The sequence below is a fragment of the Cryptomeria japonica genome, chromosome 1 (genome assembly GCF_030272615.1).
Source record: "Cryptomeria japonica chromosome 1, Sugi_1.0, whole genome shotgun sequence".
In the NCBI taxonomy this organism is placed as follows: Eukaryota; Viridiplantae; Streptophyta; class Pinopsida; order Cupressales; family Cupressaceae; genus Cryptomeria; species Cryptomeria japonica.
This window is the reverse complement of record NC_081405.1, coordinates 88,840,224-88,867,727: the sequence shown is the minus strand read 5'-3', so window position 1 is coordinate 88,867,727 and position 27,504 is coordinate 88,840,224. Positions and strand designations below refer to the sequence as shown.

Sequence of the window (27,504 nt, the reverse complement as noted above, 5' to 3'; positions counted from 1 at the left end):
AATCTCCAATTTAGTTTTCTATTTAATATAGCAGGTAAAAAAGTTATAATTTTTTACCAAATTTGTTGAGCATGTTTACAAAACCAAAAGACATGTTTGATGGTCTCCAACTTATGTCATAATTGACATTTGGTGGATTGGGTAGGGAGAAAGGGAAGACATTCTTCCACTATAATGAACGATTTTCCATTCAAGAAATTGTGCTTTATCTTCAACTTTAGATTTCCAAATAACAAGGCTCTAGCTGAACCACTTGGACTTAAACCAATTCAATTGCCATTTCAGATTTAGTCTTGGTTGCAATTGAATTGGAGGAAGAAGTTTATGGTATATTAACTTAAGATGATTTTTTTAATGTTATACCCTGGTAGCCACCTCTAATCTTTAAAAAAGTTGGATGCAATAGGAGTAGAAAGTTTCAATTGAAGATCTAGAGGAATAACTTTTTGGACTTTGTGAATAGCATTGATCAAAGCATTAGATTGTTTGAACTCATGTTTAAGATGCAAATATCTTTCCCAAGTAGATGAGAAGTCCTAGATGTACCTAAATTTCGAAATGCCTTTTTTGAATAAGATCTTACTATGCAATTGGGTACAAAGAGCAAAAGGTTGTTCATGAAAGCATATCAATTGATTTGACCAAATGGATGAAGATGAGAAGCTCATCCCATGGCTAAGGTCTTGTCCATTCCATTCACGAAGAGGAGACACATTTTCCATAGGAATTGGCCATGAAGGTAACCACCTAAGATCTTTATACTTAATGGAAAACACAATAAAATGAGAGAACAAATGTGACAAGAATAAATTGTATTCCTATGAATGATGCAAAAGAATTCGATATATGTACATAGGAGACCCCTTGGTTATATAATCAAGGTGGGAACATAGGAGTGCATAAGATTATGACATGTGTCTTAATCTTATGACATGAGACAAATAGTGAAAAGCTACCATCCCACCTAAAGTGGAAAAGTGATGGTGTGATAACACCACTAAAGGTGGATCACCCACAAAAGATGGAAAAGTGCAAATACGAAATGTGGATATGATAATTAAAAGTCCACCTAAAGTGGAGATGCTCCAACAACTCTATGTGGTTCCCTAAGTAAGCTTAAGTGATGAGTAATTAGGACCTAGGTGGAGAATAACCAATGTAAAACATCTTAATTACACCAACACTTTCCATATGCTTAAAAAATGTCTAGAAGCTTGAGGTTTAAAGTATCTTGCCATACTGAAATTATCTTTCCACCCAACTTCTTTCCAAGCATTGTTGGCTTTGTCAGTCCGTGTCTAATAAGAGATTTCCATGGTGTTGCTCCATGAATACTTCTAATAATTCATTTGGTAATTAGGAAAACTCTTTGTGTAAAGGGGTCAATCACTCCTAAACCCCCTTTGCTTTTTGGTTGAATACAATGTGATCATGAAGCAATGAGATGCCATCTTTTACTATTCCATCTTTCCCACAATAACCTTCTAATTATTTGTGCTAGTTAATTATAGCTACTTTTTGAAGGGATCCAACATGATGGAATGTAGAATGGTTGGCTATGTAGATTTTATTGGCAATTTGAATACAACTAGCCATTGAGAGAAATTTGTTTGACCAAAGTTCAAGCTTTCTTTTTAATTTGTGCACAAACCATTTCCACATTTTAAATAAAGAGACTCCTTTCCCAAATGGGATGCTAATGCATCTTGAGATCACACCATGATTGTTGAATTTTTATTGGGAGGGTATTCAAGAGGGTGGTTGATTAGCTAAAGTCATCCAAATTTCAGTTTTGTTAGGAGAAATTAGAGTGCCAAAAGCAACACAATATAAGTTTAAGATTTCAAGAGCGTAATTGAGCTCCTCTTGAGAATTTTGAATGAATAATAAGCTATCATCAACAAAATGAGAATTTAAAGCCATTTCATCATTTGGGAGAGAAATGCCATGGACGAGTTTTTGCTGTTTAGCATGATTTAGATGGTATCCAAGGGCATCAACAATGAGCACATAAAGGAAGGGAGCTATTGTCTTATTGATATTTGAAGAGGGAAATTCTGAGCGACTGAACCATTGATTGCTAAGCAAGCATTGACATTAGAAAATATAAGTTTTATGTCTGAAATGAGCTTAGGACCAAAGCCTAACCATTCAATCATTTTTAGTATGAACTACCATTTGATCTTGTCATAAGCTTCATTAAAATCCAATTTGATGAGGAGACAATTTTACCTAGTTTGTTGAGCCCATTCCACAATTTTCCAAGCTTAACACCAAATTGTCAAGTATGAATCTTTCTCCAATAAATCATTAAAATCCAATTTGATGATCCAATTTGATGAGGAGACAATTTTACCTAGTTTGTTGAGCCCATTCCACAATTTTCCAAGCTTAACACCAAGTTGTCAAGTATGAATCTTCCTCCAATAAATCTAATTTGCCCTTACAATTTCTTGCACCGTATATTTGATTCTTTTAGCAATCACTTTAACTATAATCTTGTAGGAGGTATTGAAAAGAATAATTGATCTCATCGTGAAACATTGTTATCATTTTTTCCTTTAACAATTAATTTAATCAGCCTTTGATTAATAGTGGAACCCAAGATCATTTAATCAAACTAGCTCGGTATTTGACCTCTCAAAACTACCTAGGTATTTGACAATACCTTTAATCGAAGGTACTTCAAAAGACTACAAACCTATTGTGAATTGGCTAATCCTGTGATCATTACGTCTGTGAAAGAGGTCACAAATTTGAAAAAAATCCTCATTGCAGAGAAGAAGAGAGGAAGAAGAAGGGAAAGAAAAGTACGAACTCTTCCTTCCGCTTAAGAAACACACATGTAGCATACAAGTTACTACCTATTCTCTGAAGATATCTTGGCTTACCGAGTTTTAAATTGCTATATTCCTCCATTTACTCATTTGCAGTTAAGAAGAGAACATATGGAGGAAAAGGCAGATATATTAGAGCTGTTGGAGATAGATTACTGTCGCTTGATATCTGAAAGCAACGAGTGCACTGGGGATGTAATGAAGGCATTAGGTCCAGAAGGCCCGGGGCTATTGGCTATCACAGGGGTACCCAATGCCCAGTCACTTACAAATACGCTTCTTTCCTTCGCTAGGAAGCTTGCCCTCATGGATGACACACAAAGACGCCATATTCTGAAGGTACTCTTCCAGGCTCCTTCATCTTCTTCCTGTGTTATCATCTATAAATTTTCAATAATCCTCTGCTTCTTCTCGAGTACGCGAAGACGCAATAGATGGATCTTTCTAATCAAAATTTTAATTGTTTTTTGGGAGAAAAAAAAATTGCACACCAAATCCTGCACAGCAAAAGACAAGTTAATGAGGGATAGGGCCATAATTGGAGAAGGATTAATGAAAACGACCAACAATGTGGATTTGTTGGCTATGCTACATACGAGATACCCTTTTGTTTTTCAAATTTTTCTTGATGAATTGGTCGGTTGGGTAATTTATGAGCAAAGAGGGCTTTCCATTTTACAACCATTCCACTTTAGCTGAATAATTCGTTTATTCTGGTTAAATTGAGAATATACATTAATTTTTTGGCAGGAGGTAGCCTTCCACACTTTAGAGTCATTAGTAGTATTGTATTCCACTATAGCGGGGAAGGCAGACACCTTCTCATACTGTCTTAGACAAGATTTAAACTTGGTTCATCATTGTGATAAATACCCCATCCTACCACTAGATCACAGCCTCGCAGACAGAAATGCCCTTTTTATGACTGACCTTGCAGCTTTTAGAAATATTAAACTTCAAATTTTTTAATCGTCAAACTTCAAAATAATTGTTTTATTTTCTTAGCATCATCTATCTCTCATTTTGATTCTGACTATTTTTATCTTCAATTATTTCCTCACTCAGATGACCTCCTGCAAAAAAATAACTGGCACAATTTTTCTCATATGTATGGTTGGCTATTTATTTCAGTAGTTTTAAAGATGTGCATTCCCTTGAGTAGGAATATCATTCTTCGTGTCACTTCCTGTATGTTTTTATTTTAACAGATAAATGATCTTATTGGGATCAACTCCCTTTAAATGAAAGAACCTATGTTGCCAGATCTGTAAGATATGTAGGTGGGTCAGGGTTGATTTGGCTGTGGAATTGCCCAGAGATGGGAGAACCACCGTGGGTTTGTCTTGGACAAATCCGGGTGAAGCTCAAACTGAATTTCACAAGTTTCGCAGAATCCAAAATGAATCCACTGATTACATTTTTAAAATAAATTACATATTTTTGTATTCGTTTGGGGCGAATCTGGTCTTTTTCCTCTTCACATCTGCAAGAAACTGGTCTAAATACACCCAAGAAACGTGGAGATCAGGTTGATCTTCATTTAAAAATTAAAAACCCTGGAGTCAGTATGACATAGCTCAGTAGACTCATGGGGAGAAAGAATCATTGAAGCATCATCTATGATCTTTGCTAAAGACGTTCTATTCAAGTTGTCACATGTAGGAAACCCTTGTTTGCTCAGTGATGAAACCCTCACTCTGGTAGGGAAACTAACATCAGGAATGCTATTGCCAATGTGAAAAACATTCTGAATGTTCGCCCCAAATAAACCAGGAGAAATGTCGTTTTGTAGAAACTCAAAAGCTCCCTATGAAAAATCTATGGGAGAAAAGGATGGAGGCAGAGCCCTAGCCACAAAAGGTGTTGAGGAAGGCAGATGGCATGAAGCAGGAGAGGCTGTAATTTTCAGGAGACATTTTTTATTTAAAAAATTAAAATAAATCTTAACTTATCATAGGGGCAATATTGTTATCTTTATAAAGATAAAGGACTATATTAACAAATTTGTGAAGGGTTTATTACTTTATTTTCTATGACTATAATTAAATTGATGATAAGGATTTATTCATTTATTAAGAAAAAGTGTTTTATTTACTATTTAAATATAGATGCTGCAAGAATATAATGAGAAAAGGGAATTTTTTTTGTATGGACGAACCGTTGATGTGTTTTTTACGCATATACGAACACAAAATAAAATACCCAAGAGTATCTTATCCTCTCTTGAACAAAATCTCTCAAATGCTGAAGATTAGCTTAAGGACCACTTGAGAAGACTCCAAGGTTTATGAATGTGGGGTCACTACGTGTGGATAAGTTTATTTGGTCGTTGTAATTGCTGTTTCATCAAGGGGGTATTTATGGTTCGAAAGATTTCATGGAGGACTTTGCGAATGATATGCAATGAAATTTCTTCCTAATACTATTGAATGACTATCCAAAAATATGGCAAAAGATAGGGGTTTAGAGTGGTTCTAAGCTATCCTAAAAATGAATGGATGAAGAATGACACAAGTGAAACTCAACTAGTCATAGCATCGCCATACATGAACAACTCCACTAGAACTAGCGCAATCTTCTAAGGATGTTTGGAGATTTTCAAATCACTACTAATCATAGACACCATTAGTTGAATGCATATCAATGATTGAGCAATAATCGTGCTTAGACAACTTTAAAGGTTCCAGTTGACCACACAAGTCTAACTTACAATCAGCAAGGAGCTAGTGGTATGGATAACGAGCTTCACAATATATCAAATGCAACATTCCATCATTTAATCTAATTCTTAAACTAACATCAAAGATTGACTTGAGAAGATAAAGAACCATGCAATAGACTTCAAGGATTGAGTAAAAACACCATAACTTCAATGTTTTATTGATCCAATAGCCAAACAACAACAATTCTTCAAGTCTTTCGCTTGTCACTATTCTATCACCTTAGCCTATTTCTCTCCTATTGCTCCGAATCTTATTCTATTCTCCTTCTTCTTATTATTAAAAATTACAAATGAAATGAGTGGAGTTTATATAAGACTCCCAAATGCAATGAAGGGCCGAGATCGAATAAAGATCATGGGCCAAGATCTTGCCACCTAAACCCTAATTAGGGTTTGATACAAATGAAAACCCTATCTAGATAATCATCATCATGAAACAACCAATGCAAAAATGGCATGTGTTAGCATGGAAATTGAGGAAGCATCCTCCAATAGGAAAATGGAACGCCAAGTGGGATCATAACAAACTATCTTCTAGAATCTGGTTCCCTTTCTCACGTCCTTTCTAGCATATTCGATGAATCTAGTCACCATGTCTTCTATCTCCGTCATCGGGATCTCAGGTAGAGACTTCAACTGCTCCTCCATGTGCATGACCTCATCGAAAGCTTTGACGATGGCATCCTCCCATTCAGGTTCGAGTTCTTGAGTTTTGCTTGCTAAGACTACGAACTCAAGCATATTATTCAATTGTTCCTTGGTAATCATTCCATCAGTCCCATGGAAGATAGCTCTTATTCTTTCCTCCAACTCCTTAGATTCTATAATTGTTCTGGGATCAATCTTTCTTTCCAAAACAATCTGTGCTACTTCTACTATCTTATCATGGATTCGGTGCATATCATCTTGAACTTGACTACACCCATTTCCAATCTCCTCAAAGATGATCTTCTTCATGCAAAGTAAGCTACTCCATTGTAGAAGGCTAGGTGTTGTTCTTTCTCTCCTTACCTTTTCTCTTGATAAGATTTCCCTCGGTGTTTTCGTGATTACTTGAAATACCGGAATGATGACATCTCTAGCATGAGCAAATGCTTCGGAGGCTTCTATGAGAACATGAGTTCTCCCAAGGACCCTTATGACTGTATCGAGTGTTTGCATGATGCCCTTCATGAACTTGCTTACTCTAGTATATGAATCCTCTATCCACGTATCCATCAACTGTGCTGAATTCCTCATTTTCTCCATATGATCAACTTACTCTGTGGGAAGCAGGGGAGGTGGTGTGGCTGGTGGACTCTGATGCCTCAATGGTTGTTGGAATTGCTGAACATAATCCTTCAACGCATTTATTTCCTTTTCCAATCTTCTATTCTTTTCTATTTCAGCTCTCAACATGTCATTGACTTCTTTCAGTGAATCGGTTGCATCACCAATAGCTTGCGCGGAGGTGAGTGGACCTAAATCAATAGTCTCCATATCATACTCATCAGCTGTGATCTCTCCTTCGTATTCCTCAACTCTTGGAGTGGCTATTTGCAGCTGTCTTGATCCCGATTCATCTCTAATCACCTTCAACATCTTCGTAGCTTTCCTCTTTTCAGTGACTTCTCTAGTTTGGCTTAGAAGGTTTGCTATATCATATGTTTGTTCTTCTTCAACCATTATCACTTCTTGAGCTAGTCTTTCTTTTAACCACTCCGGAATAGAAGATCTTCCTTCTTGAATTTGTGCTCCTTAGTACATTTGTTCATCTCTAGGTGGTGAAGTAGTTTCATCGTTATCTTCTCCGCCTTCTTTGATCTCTTGAATGAGATGAGTGAGATCTTCTTGTTCTTGAGATGCCTTTTCTTTGCCTTTATCATTGTGGACTGTAGACTTTGCTGATTGATTGGCTCCTTGATCAACTCCTTTTCCATCCTTTGTTCTTCTTGTCTGGAAGAAGGATGACTCGCACTTGATTTATGTTTCTTCCTTGAGGATTCCTTTTCACCACGATCTTTTTTTCTCTTTGATCCTCTTGATTGAGATGATTGATGTGCACTCCCACTTGCACTAGCTTCATCTTCATCATTTGCTCTTTCTTCTAAGTGGAATGTTGTTGTTATATTTTGTTCTTTCAACTTTTTGGTGTTGTACATCTATCCATATGCGAGTGTACTCCAAGACTGACTTCATTAATTCTTTCAAGTCATCAATTTCTATATCTGCCCATTTGAATTTGATCTCTTTATCTTCTTTGGCGTCGGCTCCTTGGAGATATCTACCACTGTCTTGAACTTGATCAGCTACATGAAACAACTTGCCTTCCCTGATGGAATTGAGAGGTAGTCTGAAATACATCTTTTTCACCTCCATATCATTTTGAACGTTCTTCCAATAGTCTTCAAGATGCCACCGATGTCTATTCTTTCTTCCCAAAACTTTCTTCACATTGCCATATGGATCAAAGCAATCTCTAGTTGTGAATAGCTTGAGTGAATGTAGTGCTAACTCTTGCTCGACATCTTCTGCTGCATGAATGGATGGGCATGATTCAATGGAATCTCCAAGTGTGATGGGAAAAGAAACACCGGCTCCATGTTTATGTCTATATGCCTTGATATATGCCAATAACTGTCTCACTACCTCGAGTAGCACCACTCTATTCGTTGGGTAGCGCGACAACATATAGGGAGGAATAGAGGATCCTTGAACTCTGATGTAGGTGAATCTTGGGAACTGGATGAACCACACACCATGTTGTTCCACCAATGCCTGTGCTTCTGGAGAGAGTCTTTGTTGTGATCCACCTCGAAGTTGCCTCATGATATGCATAGTGAATGCATCATTCGCCCTCTTGTAGTTTGTTTTGGTGGATGTTTATGATAACTCAATGATGAACGTATAGTACCAAACCGGTACTGAGAGAGGGGGGGTGAATCAGTACAGACAAAAATACAACCTTAAACCGGTTTGTCAGCACACACTGTGTACTGACAGACAAACAGTAACACCGGTCCTTCAACAGAGTTCAACCGGCAAAACCCAAAATAGCTAAGACAAGCAAAGACCGGTTGACACTTATCTTCTCATATAATCTAACACTTCATTTCCATTTCACCCTAATGCATGAACAGGTAATCTACCATCAAAGATGTACATATTATTGCTAGATCAACATGCATCACTGCTTAACAGAAAACAATCATAGCATCACATGAAGAAGACATCACACTTGACACACATATTTTTCACGTGGAAAGCCAACTGGGAAAAACCACGGTGGGGATGAATACCCACAAGCTTGTTTTTGAACTCTTTAGAAGTCCGCTCTGTTAGGAGCCTTGTCCGGTTAAAGACAGATACAATAGGTTCTGTTAGGAACCGATCCTGTTAGGGATCACCCGGTTAAGGGATGGCTACAATACCCGGTTAAGGGTTAAACCTTGTTAGAGGATTTTAAGAACTCAATAGCTAAAGGATATCAATGACTCAGTAGCTTTGAGTTACCCTGTTAAAGGATTTACAGCAAGCCGGTTATGGCTACCCTGTTAAGGGATTTCACAACTGTTGAAGTGGTTAAAGATCAACAGGTATATCAATGACCTGATGATAGCACTCAATGCCAATGCAGATCCGCTTAAGCTCCTCTTCACCTTCTGCACTTACACTCTGCAGATATCACTTCTTTCCTCTGGTCTAGCAAGAATCACGTATCTCTTCTCTTAGATACACACACACAACTTTTGCCAACAACCTCTGAAAGAATCACAATATCGACCTTATAGGAAAACAGATAGGTCGGTAGCATAAACCCTAAACCCTAAACCTGTTAGGTTATAAAATTCAAACGGTTCCATCCTGACCGTTGATCACACTACATTAAATGCAACAGTCTTAATCCAATCTCAAGACATTCTCCATCGTTCATTTTTCACCGATTGCATGGCGGCTGATAACCCATCACACGTTATCACCGTTTACAGACTTCGCACATTCCCGAGGTAGATAGGAACAATCTCCTTCATGCAAGATCCTTCACGCGCACAAGACTTACGTGGCAACACGATCTGTTCAACGTGACCATGCTAACTCATCACACAAAGTCACCGATTGAGCCACACAGGCTTGGAGCACTCCAACTGGAAATCCTGAAGTGGAGACCACCAACCGGTAGTCATACACCACTTCCATGTGACGGTTCCCATAACCATATGCCGGTTCATCTTAAACAAACACACCGCTTCCCTTTGACACAAATACCGGTTCACAGTGTTATATCGGTTCTCACATATGCCGATTCTCACCTCTTCAACATATTGACATCAATGACAACATACAATGTCATTTTGTCCACATACCGGTTCTCATACCGGTTCACATAATGCCAACAGTTTAAGATGTGGATAACAATCATACACCTTGATCTCTTCAGGTCTCCTTCCAACTACGCTCGTGTATATGAGTCCTGGATACTCAAAATTTCTCGCGATAGAGTATATGATGTAGGAGCTCATATAGAACGTTCTGGTGCGCATTAGTCTCCTTAACTGTTTATCAATGTTGTTGCTAATGAGTCTTGCCCAATTGATTGCCTTCTTGTCACGTGTAGCAGTCTCAATGAAGTAGAACATCCACTCCTCAAAGTATGAAGCCTCAGGTGCACCAACCAATCGATGGAGTAAGGTGATGAAGTCTCTGTATTCATCATTGAAGTCTATTCTGTGCAGTCTATTGGGCCACCTGCTTCTTCCTCCTCTACTCTTCTTCAACCAAAATTTGTCAATGATCTTCGCACAAGCATTTGGATCATCGTCATAAGCTGATTTAGCTCCTTCCAAGCTTATGTAGATCATATCTTTGGGCTCGGGTAGATGGAATGTCTTGCTGATTGCTGTGTCCGAGAGATATGCGAGCACTGTACCATCCTTCGCCACAATTCTCCTCGAGTCAGAGTCATAGTGTTGAGCACACTCTACAATGAGCTCGTAGCATTGCACCGTGGGAGGAAAGCCGGCTGCATTTATGATTCCACTTTCGATCATCTTCTTGGCTATAGCTGTGGGTTCATTGATGTATGATGGGTGGCGGAACTTCTTGGTGTCGAACTTCCCGAGATTAGTGTCTCCTACTTTGCTCCAATTCGACATGATTCTGCTTTCGAATGCACTCCCTTTCATATCTTCCTTGATGAGCACTTGGCGGGAGAGAGTCTTGTTTGATTTAGGAGCCACCATCTTTCACCTATGAGAGATGTGCAAGTTAGAATAATGGTGATGCAATGAAGCTTATTTTCTTAACTATGAAATGAGTTTTACATCTTAAATGCAAAATTGATTACTAAATAAGACTGATTTGTCCATTATATGTATTAGGAAAAGTCTAATCTATTTCAAGAAAACGACTTTCAATCCCAAATCAGACCTGCTCCTGACTTTGCATCAGTCTAGATAATGCACTTACTTCTGATTTTTAAACTTTAACTTCAAAATCTAATTAATGAAGCGACTGCTAATGCTCAAGGGTTCGCTGTCTCTTTAATCTTCTGCTGCTGAAGGATAAAATTCGCCCTCCAACCTGCCTAAATTTGCCCTTGAAAGATGCTGTTGCTGATCTTTTGTGTGAATTCACCTTTATGAAGATGTTGCTGTTGATCCCTTTTGGAGTAAATTCGCCTTCTTGCTGATAAATTCGCCAATCTGCACTTTGAAATTCGCTGACTGCTGCTCAGGAGAGAAGGAATAATTGTTTGATTTGATGTTGAAATCAAGGTTGAAAAACTCGGACTCGGCAATGACTCGGCAAGCCCAAATTTTTTAAAAAACTCGGGACTCGCCAAAACTCGGGGAAAAACTCGGCAATACTCGGCAACTTTATCGAACATTTTGAAAATACAATTTTTTTAAAATATTATTCAAAAACACACATTTACACCAAATTTGTATAACATATATTGAATTCCATGATATATAAATCAAAGTTTGAGTTAAATACATAGCATAAACCAAAAAACAAGTGCAACATGTGAATTAGAGTATTGTATATGACAATATACATATTAAAACATATATAGGACATTTATATATTTTATTAATAGGACATTTATATATTTTATTTATATACTCTAATTCACATGTATTAGGATATTTATTAATACGTTTTAACTTTTAATATGTATATAATACCCACAGTAACATATATAGGACATTTATTAGGAGTACGACATTTATTAATACGTTCTAATATAGGACATTTTATATATTTTATTTGTATACGTATTATAATACCCACAGTAACATATATAGGACATTTATTAATAGGGTATTATATGCGTATGTTACTGTGGGTATTATATACGTATTATATATGACAAAAACAATGTCATATATAATCCTTAAAACGTATTACAAAAAAAATGTCATATATAATCCTTCAAACCGAAACGTATTACCCAGTGGGCCAGTATATTAATACGTATATGAAATTGATATATAACCTGCAATCATGCCTGCAATATAGCCCTCGTCCCTTGGATTTTCGTTTGCAATCTTGCCCTAGTCGCGCCTTTTTTTCATGCGTCGTGCCTGCAATCGCGTCGTGTTTTTTTCCTCTCGTCGCGGCTTGAAATGAAATAAAATTGACCCCTTTTAGGTTTTTTTCGACTTTAACACTTTCGTATTAATTTTCACATCATTTTTTTGCCCGCGTTTTGGTGATTATCAGCGATTTTTGCAGGATAAACTCGCCGCGATCTCTAATAAAACCCGTCTGCGAGTATATCTGCGAGTGACTTGCAGCCAACTAGGGCTCGCGAGTACTCGCGGGTTTTCCATATACTCGTAGAGTTTTTCATCATTGGTTGAAATGAATATTTTAAACCTTCTCTTATAGGCGATCAAAGTGAGAAGTTTTGTCTTTTCCTATGGAGGCCAACTTTGCTAAATCAAAACAAAATAACAAATTACCTTTGGCCGACCTACATTTCAAATTTGTTTTAGGTGCTTAAGTCATGCATTAGTTAATTTCAATACATCACATGAACTTCGCTCCATTTTGTCAACTCATGAAGTGCATTTTATGTGGAATTCACTCCCAATCACCAACTCATGAAGTTTGTTCTTTGCATGAAATTCGCTCCACTTTCTTGATTCATGATGTTCGCTCCCAACCTTAAAGGCATGAAGTTAGCCTTTGTAGAAATTCGCTCCAATACCCCAAATCATGAATTTCGCTCCAAAAGTCCAACTCATGAAGTTCAAGTTCGCTCCAAGGGGTGAAGTCATGAAGTTTGCTCCAAAAGTCTAACTCATGAAGTTGGAACTTCGCTCCAATTGCTCAACTCATGAAGTAGAAAATTTCGCTCCAAGGTGTGAACTCATGAAGTATAAGTTTCGCTCCAAGATGTCAACTCATGAAGTAAGAAATTTCGCTCCAAGATGTCAACTCATGAAGTATAAATTTTGCTCCAAAAGCTCAACTCATGAAGTAGGAATTTCGCTCCAATTGCTCAACTCATGAAGTATAAATTTCGCTCCAAGGTGTAAAGTCATGAAGTTCGCGCCTGAGTGTTTGATCATGAAGTAGACGCTTTTTAAATTTCCCTCATTCTTCCATTTTCAACATGAAGAAGTTTGCTCCAACTCTCTCAAGCATGAAGTTCGCTCCAAAAGTGCAACTCATGAAGTTGGAAATTTGCTCCAAAAGTGCAACTCATGAAGTTTGAGTTCTCAAATCCTTCACTTCATTCTTTTATTACCAACCTCGTTTATGAATGCTTGAAAGTGAAATTCGCTCCAATCTCCTCATTCATGAAGTTCGCTTCATATCCTTCAAACATGAAGTTCACTTCAAGTTATGAAGTCATGAAGTTAAAACCTAGAGGAGATTTAGAGATGAGACGGATTATAAATGAGCTTATTGATCATTTTATTGCATGAGAGTTCAATCCTTAGAACAACTTATTCAAATGCTCGAACTTCATACTTACATTAATTCTCAAACAAGAGATTTAAGGGGAAATTTAAAACAATTTGAGCTTACCTACAACCTTGGACTCTTGGATTGTCGCTACTAGCAATTTCACTAAGCTCTTTAGCTAGACTCTTGATTGATTGATATGACATGCAAACCCTATAAACTCACTCATCCCATCTTGCAATAGGAGAGAGAGACTAGACTAAGAGGCTAGGACCTAAAAAAAGGGGGCTCCCCATTTTGATGGGGCAATGTGTGAAATGGTCACAACACGAACCCTGAAACAAACCCAAGCCCAATTTTTTTTTGCCAAATCTGCAAACTGAAACCAGAATTTGAACTAGAATCGGCAATTTAGCGAAGAGGGAGCTGAAGGAACACAATGGACCATTGAGAGCGGGGGCGGGGGGGTGGATCAGTGGTAATCTAAAACTTTAACTTTCTAAGAGATCTAAGCTTTAATAAAAGAAATCATTAAACTATGAGCAGAGATATGAAACACATTTGCATACACACACCGAATGCAAACACATAACACCAGATGTACGAGGAAAACCCACGGTGGGGAAAAACCTCGGTAAGAAGTGTTGCTGGAGTCTACTGCTCCAATCTAGCCTCACAAATAAAACTGATTACAACGTTTAGGGCACCAACCCAAAGAGCACCAACCCCTATAGTTTATGGGCACCAACCCACAAGAGCACCAACCCCTAGTTTTGAGCACCCACTCAGAGATTTACAATAAATATGTAAACAAATACAATCTATGCACCGTGTTACAAATGAGGTTTTGTAACACCTTACTGATTATCTTCTTCTCACAAGTTTGATCCTCTGCACTCTGATCTCTGCTCTCTGCAAACAACTCTCAATTTTCTGCCCTGTTCTTTGCCTTCTGTCCTCTGCAACTTTTTCTCTGGCTTTTGCTCTGCTTCTTCATTTTGGTTCACCTTTGCAACTCTTTCTTCTCCTTAGTCCACCTCAGCTCTGCAACTCTCTCTCTCTGCCTTGGTCAAACAAAACAACAGTAATCTCATCATGTTCATCGACTAGGTCGGTCGACATACCATATCTTTATATAATTTGCATTCACCTCCATAAGGCCGGCCGATCATAGATCACCACAACCGGTTTGCATCGTTGTCATGCAACGTGATCTGTTCAATTTCCTATTCAACACTAGATTCGTCCATTTAGACGGTTTATATTTTTTCCAGTTGGCAAATCAAGTTCCCAGACGCACAAAATCACACCAACCTGTATTCTCCAAAGGTTTTAAACATAGACCGTTGATGACCAACAAGATTTGATCAAAGATGCTAGCGTGGCATTTGATTGAGCTGTCGTTATTCATAGTTGACTAACACACACGTTATGTGCTATCGTGAAAAATCTTTGTATCTACTGGTGTTATTAAATTCTTCTTATTTGACGTCCAAATCATCTGGTCAAACTTGGTCAAACGACCACATGAACCTATGTGTCTATCGGCACGCAAACATGGCGTCAAAAACTTCATACATGTCTTTAGGTCAACCACAGTCAACCATCTGCATGGACGCATGGACAGTTCATCTATCGGGCTGCATATGTGGCATCAAAATCCCTTCATCTAGTCAAAGCTGACCTATGGTCAATCTGCCATGTGGGCCGATCAACCATTGACAACCATTTTCTCTGCATAAATGCATCTGTGGGATGGCGAGAAGCCACACTTCTCTCTACTCCTTATTGTCCCATAGTGTCATCTTCCTTATGTTTACTTTGGCGCGGGATAGCGGGAGCCTTGTTCTTCTTCGTTTTATCTTGTCCCGCAATGCTTCTAGCCTTCGGTCTTCAACATCGCGGGCTCCATCTCTCCCGTCACCTTGTGTTATCCCACAAGATCATCATTCACCCATTTTACATGATGCGGGATGGTGGGGAGCCTTAACCTCCTCTTGTTCATTCTAACCCGCACGGTCATCTTCCTTAAGTTTCCCCAACACGGGATAGTGGGGGAACCAAATAGCTTGATTGTTATGTTACCCTGCAAGAACTTCTTGCTCTCATCTGACTTGTTGCGGGATGGGGGGGTTGCCATTTGCATTGCTCTGAGGTTACCCTGTAGAGTCTTCCTTATCCATTCTCCCTTGCCGCGGGATAGCAGGGCGACAAACCTGTCGCGTTATTGACATCCTCTGTCGCATAACAGACATGACTAGCCCGTTGTGTTATTGACATCTGTAGTCACATAACCATCGTGTTATTGACATCTGTAGTCACATAACCATCGTGTTATTGACATCTACAATTACCTTCTGCAGTTTTGTAGATTGAGATAACCTGCGTGTTATTCACACCACTTGTAACATTTTTGTAACTAACATGACATGTTATACACAATTGCAGTTGACATTCCCTGTAATTGCATGTGACTAACATGGCGTGTTATACACAATTGCAGCTTTATTTTTTCTGATTCAAACTAGTTTGCTCAATGCCTTTACCACTTCACTGGCCTTTGTCTTCTTCGTCCAATAACTTGTCCCAATAGCACATCCCATGCGTGCCTTCTATATCTCCATGTGGGACTAACACGGTGTGTTATATCATCTTGCACCAACACTCTATCCAGTACTGCAACTGTCGACATCAATCATCTGTGCATGCCTTTGCATCTCACTGCATCTCCATCTAGTGGGTGTCCTGTATGTCTCTCTGCACAATCTTTGTCAGGCTGCACTTGCTTTGCAATTCACTAACCCTCATCTCATCTGCAACCTCCAACATGACCTTGTTGATATCAATGTCCATACAGTGGTCTCTTCTGCAACTTCATCAAATCAGCCCTGCACACACACATGTTGACATCATTCAATGCCAACAGGAGCAATACAAAAGAATAGTTCATTTCACAAGTTTTGCCTTGGATCCTGTTGTGACCTTTTCACACATCGTCCCATTGCAAATGGGGACCCCCTTCTTTTCTGCTTTCTGCGTTGGTTAGTTTAGGGTTTTGGTAGCATAATGGGCAATTTTGAATTCTCATGCTCGAGCCTCGGATTTTGATCATGCCTAATTGTCGTTTAGGGTTTTTGAAGTTACAGGATCAAGTGTGTAAAAGTTGAGATTTTAATGATCTTAGTTTTGTCTAAGTGTAGACCTTTTGAGTGTTAACGTGTTTTGAACGTCCCCTTGTCGGTGAAGTGCTAAGGTGTTTCAGGACCTTTAGGAGTTTTTTTTCTCGCTTCTAGGAAGTTATTCAAGTTGATTTTGCACTTTATCCCGATAGGTTTCCTTTTGTTTCGCTCAAATTTTGGTAAATTTGCCTAAATCCCGATGATTTTTAGTGGTTAAATTGTTAAATTCCGAATGAAAATCCATGTTCCTAAGGGTCAAAATGTTAAAATTCCTGATGGGAGGTGCTTTTCCCCCAACATTTCCGATGACCCATGATTTTCCCCCACTCAAAATCCTGACTGGTGGTGAATTTCTACTGGAATCCTGATAGACCTAATTTCCCCCCCACTCATTATCCAGACAAGGGGCGATTTTCCACCAGGATGGTAAAAATTTGACTAAGTGTGGGAATTCTTCCTGACAACCCACGATTTTCCACCAGGACTGCAGATGACTTGGATGAGGACTAAAATGATGATTCCTGATGCTTATTGATTTTCCACCAGGACTTTTATCACGAGATTTTGAGGATTTTTATGTGGATAATGATTCCAGACCTTAGGCGAATTTCCACAAGTGATGATTTTAATGATTTTGAGTCCGAATAATTGTCCAGACAGGGGTTGATTTTCCCCCAAGGTGATTTTTTGTGCTAAGTGGCAAGTTTGAATTGGAATTTTCACTCCAGACATAGATTGATTTTCCCCTGGAGACAATTTTGTGCAAACATGATGAAACTTTGTTGTGATTTTTATCCCAGTATGGGTCGATTTACCCTCAGATGTGCATTTTTGAATATTTTAATTATTTTTATTTGGATTTTTTTATCCAAATTGGGATCGATTTTCCCCATGGGTCAATTTTGGATCAATTTTTAAAATCTTTTAAATAAAGTGACCCAATTTAATTGTTTTTAAATACATCTACGATTATTTAAAGAATAAAAAACAATTAATAAATGATTTGCAATAAACATTAAATAATTTTACCTTCTAGAAGCAAATCGATTTTCCCTAGGCAAGTATAAGTATTAAGGTTTTATCCCACATTGCTTGTGTGGTGAAAACTCAAGGCAAAAGCAAGTTTAAAGAGGGAGGCCAGCATTATGATATTATTATTATTGCCAAGTGTTTTGCTGATTTGGGCGATTTTCCTCTAGCTAGTGAATTTGGTGAATTGTCAACTTGACACTTCGGAGGCTGAAAGTTGTTTCCATTGTTTATTTTTCTCCATTTCCAGCCTTGGGCGATTTTGTTTGGCAGCCATTGGAGAGTGTTTGAGGGCGAATTTTCAGATTTTGGCGATTTACCTTGGGTGGCGCCATCGTTGAGGAGAGGGCGATTTTGTTTGGGGAGGTTATTCCTCCATTTTTTGGTGATTATCCTCCATGTTGGGTGGCGCCATTGCTGGAACTTACCAGTGTTGACTTTAGACCTGCACATTTTCCTCCATTGTTGGCTGTTAATTAATTTTCAGAAAAATTCTTCACCAACCAGCTTGTTCCAACCTAGGCGATTTTGTTTGGAGGTGTTTTCTGAGATGTTTTAGAGCATTTTCAGAGCTTCTTAATGTTGTTGCAGGTCTGAAACTCCATTGTCAAGGGGCTGTCTTCAGAAAACATTCATTTCCAGCCACCGACCTATTTAGGCGATTTCACTTGGAGTGCATTTTTGCACCATTTCTTGGCAATTTTCTGAGTTTACTATCATTCCTAGAGGTGCTGGTAAGTCATTTTCAGATTTGTCTTTAGACTGAAAATTCACTTCCAGCCCTACATACGTGCTTAGATTTATTCATTTTTGCCTTGAGAAATTTATTTTCATTATAAATTTTGCATAACGCGCGATTGCAACATGATTTTAATGAATGGTTTATAGAGTTGCAAGTTGTCTTTAGACTTGCTGACAGCCATTGTTGACTTGGGAAGGTGTCCTTAGACAACTTTTGTGTGAAAACACCACTTTTCACACCTTTCCTAGTTCATTTCCCGATCCGGTATACTCCTTTGCACACTAATTTGGATAAAATTTCGAAGTATAAGGAGGTAAAGTCTGAAAATTGATGATTTTAGTGAATTTCATGAGGGTTTCACACCCTAATCTTGTCATATTTTCGTTCTATTTTCAGAATTTGTTTAAAATGTGGATAAAATTCCTGATTTTCATCCATAAATTTGTCTAAATCATTAAGAAATCAGAACTTATTTAATTCTGAAAATAGTTATCAGGATAAATTTTCCGAAGTGTCTAACTTCCAACTTCATACACGTGCAATGTCGAAGTCCGGAATTAGCATTGGGAGGGAACAACCAAGGATAGTTGAAATGGGATTCTATCCAGAATCCAAGATGTCGTCCAGATGGAAGGAGATTACACACACGAACATGCATTTCTTGAACATGGGCCAAATGTGGCAGTGGATGTTCGGAATTGGAAGCTAGATTCCTTCTCCAGCTTATGCAAACATTATGAAGAGTGGTTTTTATCAGGCCGCTGGATTTCTGCAATCCATACAGTGCAGCGAGCTAATCCTGGAGTGTGCACGATGTTATGATCCTCGCTCCCGAATGATCAAGACTCCTAAGGGTGCCATCATTGCCTACCTTGCCGAGGACGCAGTTGCTAAGGTGTTTGGAATCCACGTGGAATAGACATGAAATATAGAACCAAGGATGAATATGAAGAAAAATATAAGAAGAAGATGGATGCGTGCAAGACCATAGTAAACAAGGAATGGATGATCGAACCTAGGTCTCATCATTCCAATGCTCCCAAGACACTCATGTGCACAAATTTCAAAGATGAATATAGTGATTTAGTATTCCTGCTTAACCGAGTGTTGGGGATGCCACAGGGTGCAATATATGATGGATGGATGTTCTATTTCATCCAGGATTGTCTAAAAGGAACACTGATTAATTGGTCAAAAATTGTAAGTGACAGTTTGGATTTTCAGCTGAGGAATGTGGAGAGATCCAAGTCATTCGTCATGACTTCCTATTTGGTGTATCTACTTGCACAATTTGTTACCTACAAAGGATTGATATGCAGAGGTGAAGTCGGGAATGGACAAGGACAGTATTTTACCTCCTTGATATGCAGTGTATCCTCATATATATAGAATGTGAATACATAAACCAAATACCGGAATAGAACTTCTGATTTTACCTCCCTGGCAGCTTCTTTTCCCTTCTTCCTCATTCTTCTAAAGGTGAAAATGGATTCTATGGGCAGAGTATTGGGTTCTCAACCTGGTTTTTCTTCAAAGTTTTCAAGGAGAAAGAATGAATTCAACAGATTTTCCTTCTTTTCTTTCTAATTTTCTGCCTTGTGAACAAGTCAGTATGATCTCAATCAAGGTTCTTCCAAAATCTGTGTGCAAACTCGTGGAAAATGGTTGAAAATTCAGACTTATACTTGAAATTCTCTTGAAATCTTCTTTCAACCTGCAAAACTCTTAAAAATTCTCTCAAAATGTCCTTCACCTGCTTAAAACCTCTTAAAAACTTTCTCCACTTGCTATCCAAAATTCGAACTTCTATGCACATAATCCTATTATAAAACCTTATAATATGGATGTGTCCACATATTATTCACATGGACTACTAATGACGTAGTAGTTGGTAATAATAAATTACAATAGATTCTTGATTCAATGAGTAAGAGCTTCAAAAACTTAAAAAGATAATAAACCTCTCTTCACGGTTCAAGGTGCTTGTCCTTCTCAAAGTTCTCAACATAAGCCTATCTTAGTGGTTCAAGGTGGTTATGCTAATGATTCTTTTTACACTCCTAAGAAACCGGTTATTACTGTGCAAGGAGGTTATCCTATCCATAGTTGAACATGTATCAAATTGAAGATTATAAGAGAGTGAATGATGCATTCACTATGTACATAACGGGAATGTTGCAAGGCGAAATCCACAAGAGGTTGTCCAATAGAGAAATATGGATCATGGTACATATAGTTTCCCACTTTTACATACCTGAGGATTCATGGATTTCAATCCGAACCTTATAGGCTTCCTAGGTATCTGTTGTGACGTTTTCACACATCGCCCCATTGCAAATGGGGACCCTTGCTTTTTTGCTTTTAGGGTTTGTTTTTTTTAGGTCTTTTAGGGTTTTGTTAGTTAAGCCTTTGCATTTTGAGTGCCGCTGAGGGATCAATAGGATAGCAGGTCCTGATCCTGAAATTTGGCTAAGTCTGGAATGTCCTGATCTTGAAATTTGACTATCCTGAAATTTGGCTAAGTCTGGAATGTCCTGATCCTGAAATTTGACCGAGTCTGGAAACTGAAAAACCTCAAAAAAACTAGATTTTGCAATATAACTCCTGGAGGTTTGAAACCACTCTCAAACATCCTGAAAGTATATATGGAATATAACTTAAAGTATAAGTGATATACTTAAATGTTATATTCCATTAAAATTGTCCTGATAGAGAGTTCGAAAAGTCAAATTTCGCTCATGTCCCTCACCAAGGGTCCAGAGCGAAAAATCTTAGTGGAGTCATTCCTGACCTCGTTTGGACAAATTGAGACATCAAAGGCATGATGGAGGACAAAATGAACGTGATAGAGCATCCAGACTTGATTAAGTACGATGAAATGATGAAGTATTTGTCTAGAAAGGTAAATTCGCTCCTGTCCCTCACCAAGGGACCAGAGCGATTTTATTCATATACACATTTTTAGACCTTGTTTGGACTCGAACTTTTATTCATGGCGTGTAAAGAGATGATATTTTCCTCAGCGAAGGAAATTTGAAGTGAAAAGTAAAAAGATTTGGCCCTGAGAGCAAAAATTGCTCCTGTCCCTCACTGAAGGACCGGAGCTTGAAATCCAAAATTGCCTTGTCCTTGAAAGATTTGAATGATTTCGTGATTTGAGAAGAACAAGGGAGGTACATTTTACTCGTTGAATATAATTTGATTGTACCTCGAAGAAGAAAATTGGCCCTAGAAGCAAAATCGCTCCTGTCCCTCAGCCAGGGACCAGGGCGAATTTTAATGGTAGCTCCCGTCCCTCTCTCAAGGACCAGAGCGATTTTCCCTCAGGACAAGTTTGTGGCGAAGGTGAAGAAAGTTTTAAGTTTGAGGCAAGCAAAGGAAAGCATAACGAATCTATTGAAGATAATTTTGAAGATTGCAAGACGCCAAGTAAGCCCGTATTTGCCTAGGCGCTCCTGTCCCTCTCCAAGGGACCAGAGCGATTTCCTCATAAGGTAAAACTCACACAAAGTTAAAGCGAGTTTCATGTCAAAGATGAGTGAAGGGGAGCATAATGAATCCGTTGAAGACAAATTTGAAAGTTGGCAAAGCGCAAATGAGCTTATAAGTGCAAATTCGCTCCTGTCCTTCAGTCAAGGACCAGGGCGAAATATAGAATATCAAGTCTTTTCCTTCAAGATTGGTCGGATCCAAAGCCAAGACGCATGATGGAGATGATGTTGGAACGCTTCGAAGAAGAGCAAAGATGTAAGGACCGCTAGAACTTGATGAAATTGCCCAAGGCGCTCTTGTCCCTCTCCCAGGGACCAGAGCGAAATATGCAAGTGTGTCCAATTTTGAGGTGTCACTTCCGTTTCAAACGTTCAAGAAGGAGTAAGAGACACTATTTTACATTTTGAAAGCAATTGAAAGTTGATATGATCAAGGATTAGCACAAGGAACAAAAGTTCGCTCCTGTCCTTCACTGGAGGACCAGGGCGATATTCATCAAAACAGTCATTTCCTTCAAAAACCATATCAAGGCGAAGTCATGCAAGGTCCGAAATGTCATTAGAAAGGTGATGAGCAAGGAGTTAATGTTAAAAGTTGACAATTTTGAGCTAAAATACAAAGTTCGCTCCTGTCCCTCACCAAGGGACCAGGGCGAAAATCACTCAAATATCAAATTCGCCTTGCAAAGGACAAGTTAAGTATGCGTAGAATGAATGGATGAAGTTATTTCTTGCCTTGTGACGTAAGTTGGCAATTAAAATGATCAAGGATCAAGGGGAAAAGCAAAGTTCGCTCCTGTCCCTCACCAAGGGACCAGGGCGAAAATGGTCTAAGAGACATTCATTCAAAAGATTGAATAAGATCAAGATCAAGGTTCCCAATTAAAATGCCAGTTTGGACGTAAGGGAAGTAACTTTGAACGTAAAAAGCGAGAAATTCAAGAACAAAATGCTAAAGCGCTCCTGTCCCTCTGCCAGGGACCAGAGCGATGAGGTTAATATTCATTATTCTTCCCATGTCTAGGCGCCAACATCATTTTCAAATTGCATTAAATGCTAAATTTCGATGAGCCTTGATATTTTTAATTAAAATTGGCATTTAATGGGTGCGCACAAGGCATTTAATCAATTAATTTAGCCTTTTAAAAAATCGAAATTATTAATTACAAAGGCATTTAATTAATTAATTATTAAATTAAATAAAAAGAAAGAGCGCTTGGGGTATTATTTAATGTTTTTATAAAGTCGGCCTCCTTTTTATTTAAATTTTGTTTATTATTTGCCTTATTTGCAAGGTCGGCCTCATGGGTAAGTGGAAGGTGAGCGCTCTATATATTGGAGGTGTTTTTTCATTATTCAAATCATTCATTCATCCATTATTCCAAGTGCGATTTGGAGAAGAACAACAAGGTGCGAAATCCAGAAGCTAAGGAGGGCGAAATTCATCTTGAAGGCTATTGGAGAGGCGTATTTCTTGCTAGTTTGGAGGATAATTTCCAGATTTTTGAAGAGGAAGGTGGAGTTCTTTTCCAAGCTAAAGGAGGTGCATTTTATCCAAGGGAGGTCTTGATCTACATTTTGCCTAGCGAATTCTCCTATTTTTGCATCATTTTTTAGAATTAATTCCCAAGTGGAGGTATGGCGTAATCACCTTGGCACCATTTTTGAAGATTTAAATTTTGCTTTGAAAATCCTAAATTAGGAAATGATAACTCAAGATTTATCATGAAGTTTCCTAATTAAAATCTTGAATCTTCCTTTTAAAGTTTAATTTTTTCAAAGATATATTACTAATTTTGAAATGTTGTGTAGGTACCAAGATGGCGACTCCCAAGCTCGAAAGATCCACAAGTCGGAAGACTCTCCTCAAGGAAAATCAAGCCAGATCAAGGACGGTCAAGCAAGGACAAGGGCGACCTCCTCCAGCCTAGCATCGACAAGGACGGCCTTCTTTGGACTAACGTCATCAAGGGCGACTTCTCCAATCCAGTATTCCAAGGCGAGGTATATCAATCGTCCTGCACATCAAGGACAAAAGGAGTTAGAACAAGAGTTAATTAAAGATAGCCTCTCAACGACATCAAATTGAATATCTACCAAGCTACAAGTGTTAGATTAGGTGGCATCCCAGTCATCACTCCTCCAGTCAGTGTGGTCCACCTCAGCACGTCCAGATTCAATGTACCTAACTCATGGAAGGTGGCACAAACTCCGATGTACCTACCCCAGCTATCCATTGGTGGAATTTTCTAAAGAGGACATGTGTCCAAGCAATACAATTTTATCATTGGTCAAGCATTAAATGTTATGTAATGGTTGTAACAAACCCTAATTAGGGTTTTCATTGTTGAATCTTGGCCATTGATCTCGAATTGATCTAAGCCATCGAATTGTATTGAGGGCACTATATAAGCCCTGACATTTCATTTGTAAAGGCTAATCAGAAGATAGTTAGAGTTAGAATATAGTTAGAAGCAGTTGGAAGTATTAGAATAGCAATTAGAGTAGAGTAGAGAGAGAAGGCAAAGATTGTTGCCAAGATGTTGTTGTAAAAGACTTGTAACTTCATTGAAGACATGGTGAAATTTATGAGTCGATTCGACAATTTGCATGGTCTTTATACTTCTCATGTTTGATTTTATGATTAGATGAGTGGAAGAAATGTGCTTGATTGATGGTGAAATTCGTATATCCATACTACTAGCAGTTTGTTGATTGCAGACTTGCCTTGCGTAGTCAACTGGAATCATTCAGCTTAAGCTTAACTTCAGTTGTCACTTCTTCATCGATATGCATCAACCTGATGGTGTCTATGCCTGCAGTGATGATTTGAACATCATAAAGCTTTCCTTCGAAGATCGCACTAACCTTGTGGAGATGTTCCTATGATGTCAAAACAAGACTTAGTTAGAATTTCATCAAAGATCATTCATTGCTCTTACATTCTTAGTGTTAGGATTAGATCCTTTCCTCGCCCTCATCTTTTTTCCTTTTTTCAAATCTAAGCTAGTGAAAATCCTGTGTTCCAGCAATATTCAAAGCAAATCAGAAGTTCAGGCATCAAATGTAAGTCCCCTTGTGATTCCAGCAAATCACATCATACCACAGAGAGCTTATCCACACGTAGAGACCCTACATACAAGAACCTTGAAGTCATCCCGATTGATCCTTTTCGCGACATCTTCAGCATTCGGAGGCTTTACTCAAGAGAGGATAAGGTACCTTTAGGTATTTTATTCTGTGTTTGATAGTGTACAAAATACACGTCAACAGTATCCTACAAACAAAATGATATTACTAGAGGTGGTGAGACAGCTTCTAGAGTTTGATTCTATCTAGAAGGACAAACATAGAACGGGCATGCCATTTCCTATTTCCGTGGGGAAGACATTGGAGGTTTGCCAATCCGCCGCAGCAGCTAGCACAACAGTTGAAGAACTTGCATTCTATCGATTTGCAAGATACAAAAGAAGAGAAAGGTTTGATTTGAATAAGAAAGTTGGAAGGATCAGGGGAGATAAGTTCATCCACAAGGTAGACATAGAGGATTATTGGGCCAACCTGATGGACAAGCAAACAATGAAAAGAAGAATGTGGTTTAGAATGTCCATGGATTTCATGAGGAAGTGTGGACTTTTCCTTGTTCGTGATTAGATATTAGATGGCAAGGATCATACGCATCCACAATATGAGAATGAAACGAAGAAGGCGATCCTATTGCCTAATTGGTCAGAACAAGAAGAGACAAATTTGAATGTATTGATGAGAGAGGTCTTGAGTTTCTCCCGAGGATGGGTGGACAATCAGATGAATAAGTTATAGTTGACATGGGTGTTATCTTCACTTATGAAAAGATGAAACAAAAGGAATCCTCTTCTGAAGATGATCAAAGAACTATTAGCGACATAAGGTTTCATGCATATGAGGAAAGTCAAGCTCCCAAGCGAAGGAAGAACATACCAGGAGAAGTTAAGGCTAGAGGGAAGAAGATTGAGGAGGTTAAGAAGAAGAAACAAAAGGTTATCATTCCTTCACCTTCCCTCAGCATCTCATCAATCAAGGAAGTTGAAGTGCCAGAACAGAACGGGGAGTTTGAGCAATGTTCCAACATGGTGATATTGCCAGAGAATGTTCAGGTTTTACATGCCACAGCTACATTTGCTCCACCTAATGAAGATGATGATTAGTCGGGATCCCCTACTGTCCTTTTGGACGTTAGTTTGGGAAAGAATGTATATGATTCGACCAGGGATAATCCTGATGATGATGATGATGTTATCTTGACATTGAGGGAGCTTGATTGAGAGATATGTCTCGATGATGGTATGGAGATGGCAGCTATTCCTGATTGGCTGATGAGGAGTATGGAGAAAAGTAAGAAGATGGTAGACGCACAACCGACTGACGACATTGATGACTACTTAGCTAGGAGCAACAAGGAGAAAGAACCAAAGAAAGCTGAGTTTTTGTCACATATAGATAGAGATGAGACAGGAATGCGGATTGCGCGGTGGCTGTTCCTATTGGAGATGTGATGACGAACGTTGCTACTCCCATGGATTTCTAGATTACTTCAATTGCCCTTGGTCGTACTACAAAAGAGCATGAATTTTAGGAGGTTGGTGATACTCTCAGGGCAATCAGTGCGAGATTGGACCGGGAGATTGAGAAAAGAGAGAAGTACGAAGAAACGAATATCAGACTTAGAGAGTACATTGCAGGGATAAGGCGTGAGAATCCCACCTTTATTTCCCCTATTGCAGTTGAAAAGTGGATTGAGAGTGCAAGAAAACAGGTGGATGATTTCCTTACTCAGTTTGTCCAGGCATATGATAGGACAACAAGACTCGTGTTTAGAATCCAGTATTTGGAGGGAGTTTGGGAAGAATTCCGGCCTATTTAGGAGAAGACCATTCCATGCTAATAGGGTAAGGTTTGCCAATCCCTATGCATTTGTTTTTGCCTTCCCTTTGCATTTGAAGGTTTCTTCCTTGAGATAGCTGCAATTTCCTCTTATCTTCTTGATAAAAAGCATAAGAAAATGAGCTGAGCTGAAATGCAAAGGATTCAATGATGGAACTGGTTTTATGCTTTCTGCATGCACATGTTCATGATCTACTAGAAAATTTATGAACAGCAGCAATCTCTTGTTCACCTTGCTGATTTTTGACATTGGTTTGCTCACTACAACAGTCCATTATATCCATGACAGAAAACTTTCTCTTCTACACTTGCTTAAATTTGGGTTAGGGAAGGACCATGGTTGGAGAAATTTAAGGAATATAATTGTCAAATTTAGGGATTTGCACTTCTTGCATATGAGAAGATGGGATTTTGACAAGAGTATTTGAGAAAATTTGTTCTGGAAGGCATGGAAGCATGAAAAGTTGTTCATTTGGTTCAATGGACTGATTTTTTAACTCCATGAGCTCGAGGGAGAGATGGCCTATCAGTCTTCTTACTACATTGATCTCATTAGGCTTGGGCAACTCAATGGAGAGGGTGCGTTGTCAGCTGAAAGTATGCATTTGATTATTTTGGACAGCTTGGGAAGAGGTATTTTTTGCAGGAAAAAAGGATCTTGCAGTTACGGGAGTTAATTTTC

The 27,504-nt window shown here is 38.6% G+C and overlaps 1 protein-coding gene across 1 annotated transcript in view; it reads left to right on the top strand.

The window, feature by feature from the left end:
* Positions 1-2,647: 2,647 nt before the first annotated feature.
* LOC131041914 (uncharacterized) overlaps positions 2,648-27,504 on the top strand; it is a 58,572-nt gene continuing 33,715 nt past the window's right edge. Inside the window, exons 1-2 of the mRNA XM_059209470.1 lie at positions 2,648-2,810; positions 2,934-3,176. Coding sequence (XP_059065453.1) covers positions 2,949-3,176 — 228 coding nt within the window. The 5' untranslated portion in view covers positions 2,648-2,810; positions 2,934-2,948. The remainder of the gene's footprint in view (positions 2,811-2,933; positions 3,177-27,504) is intronic.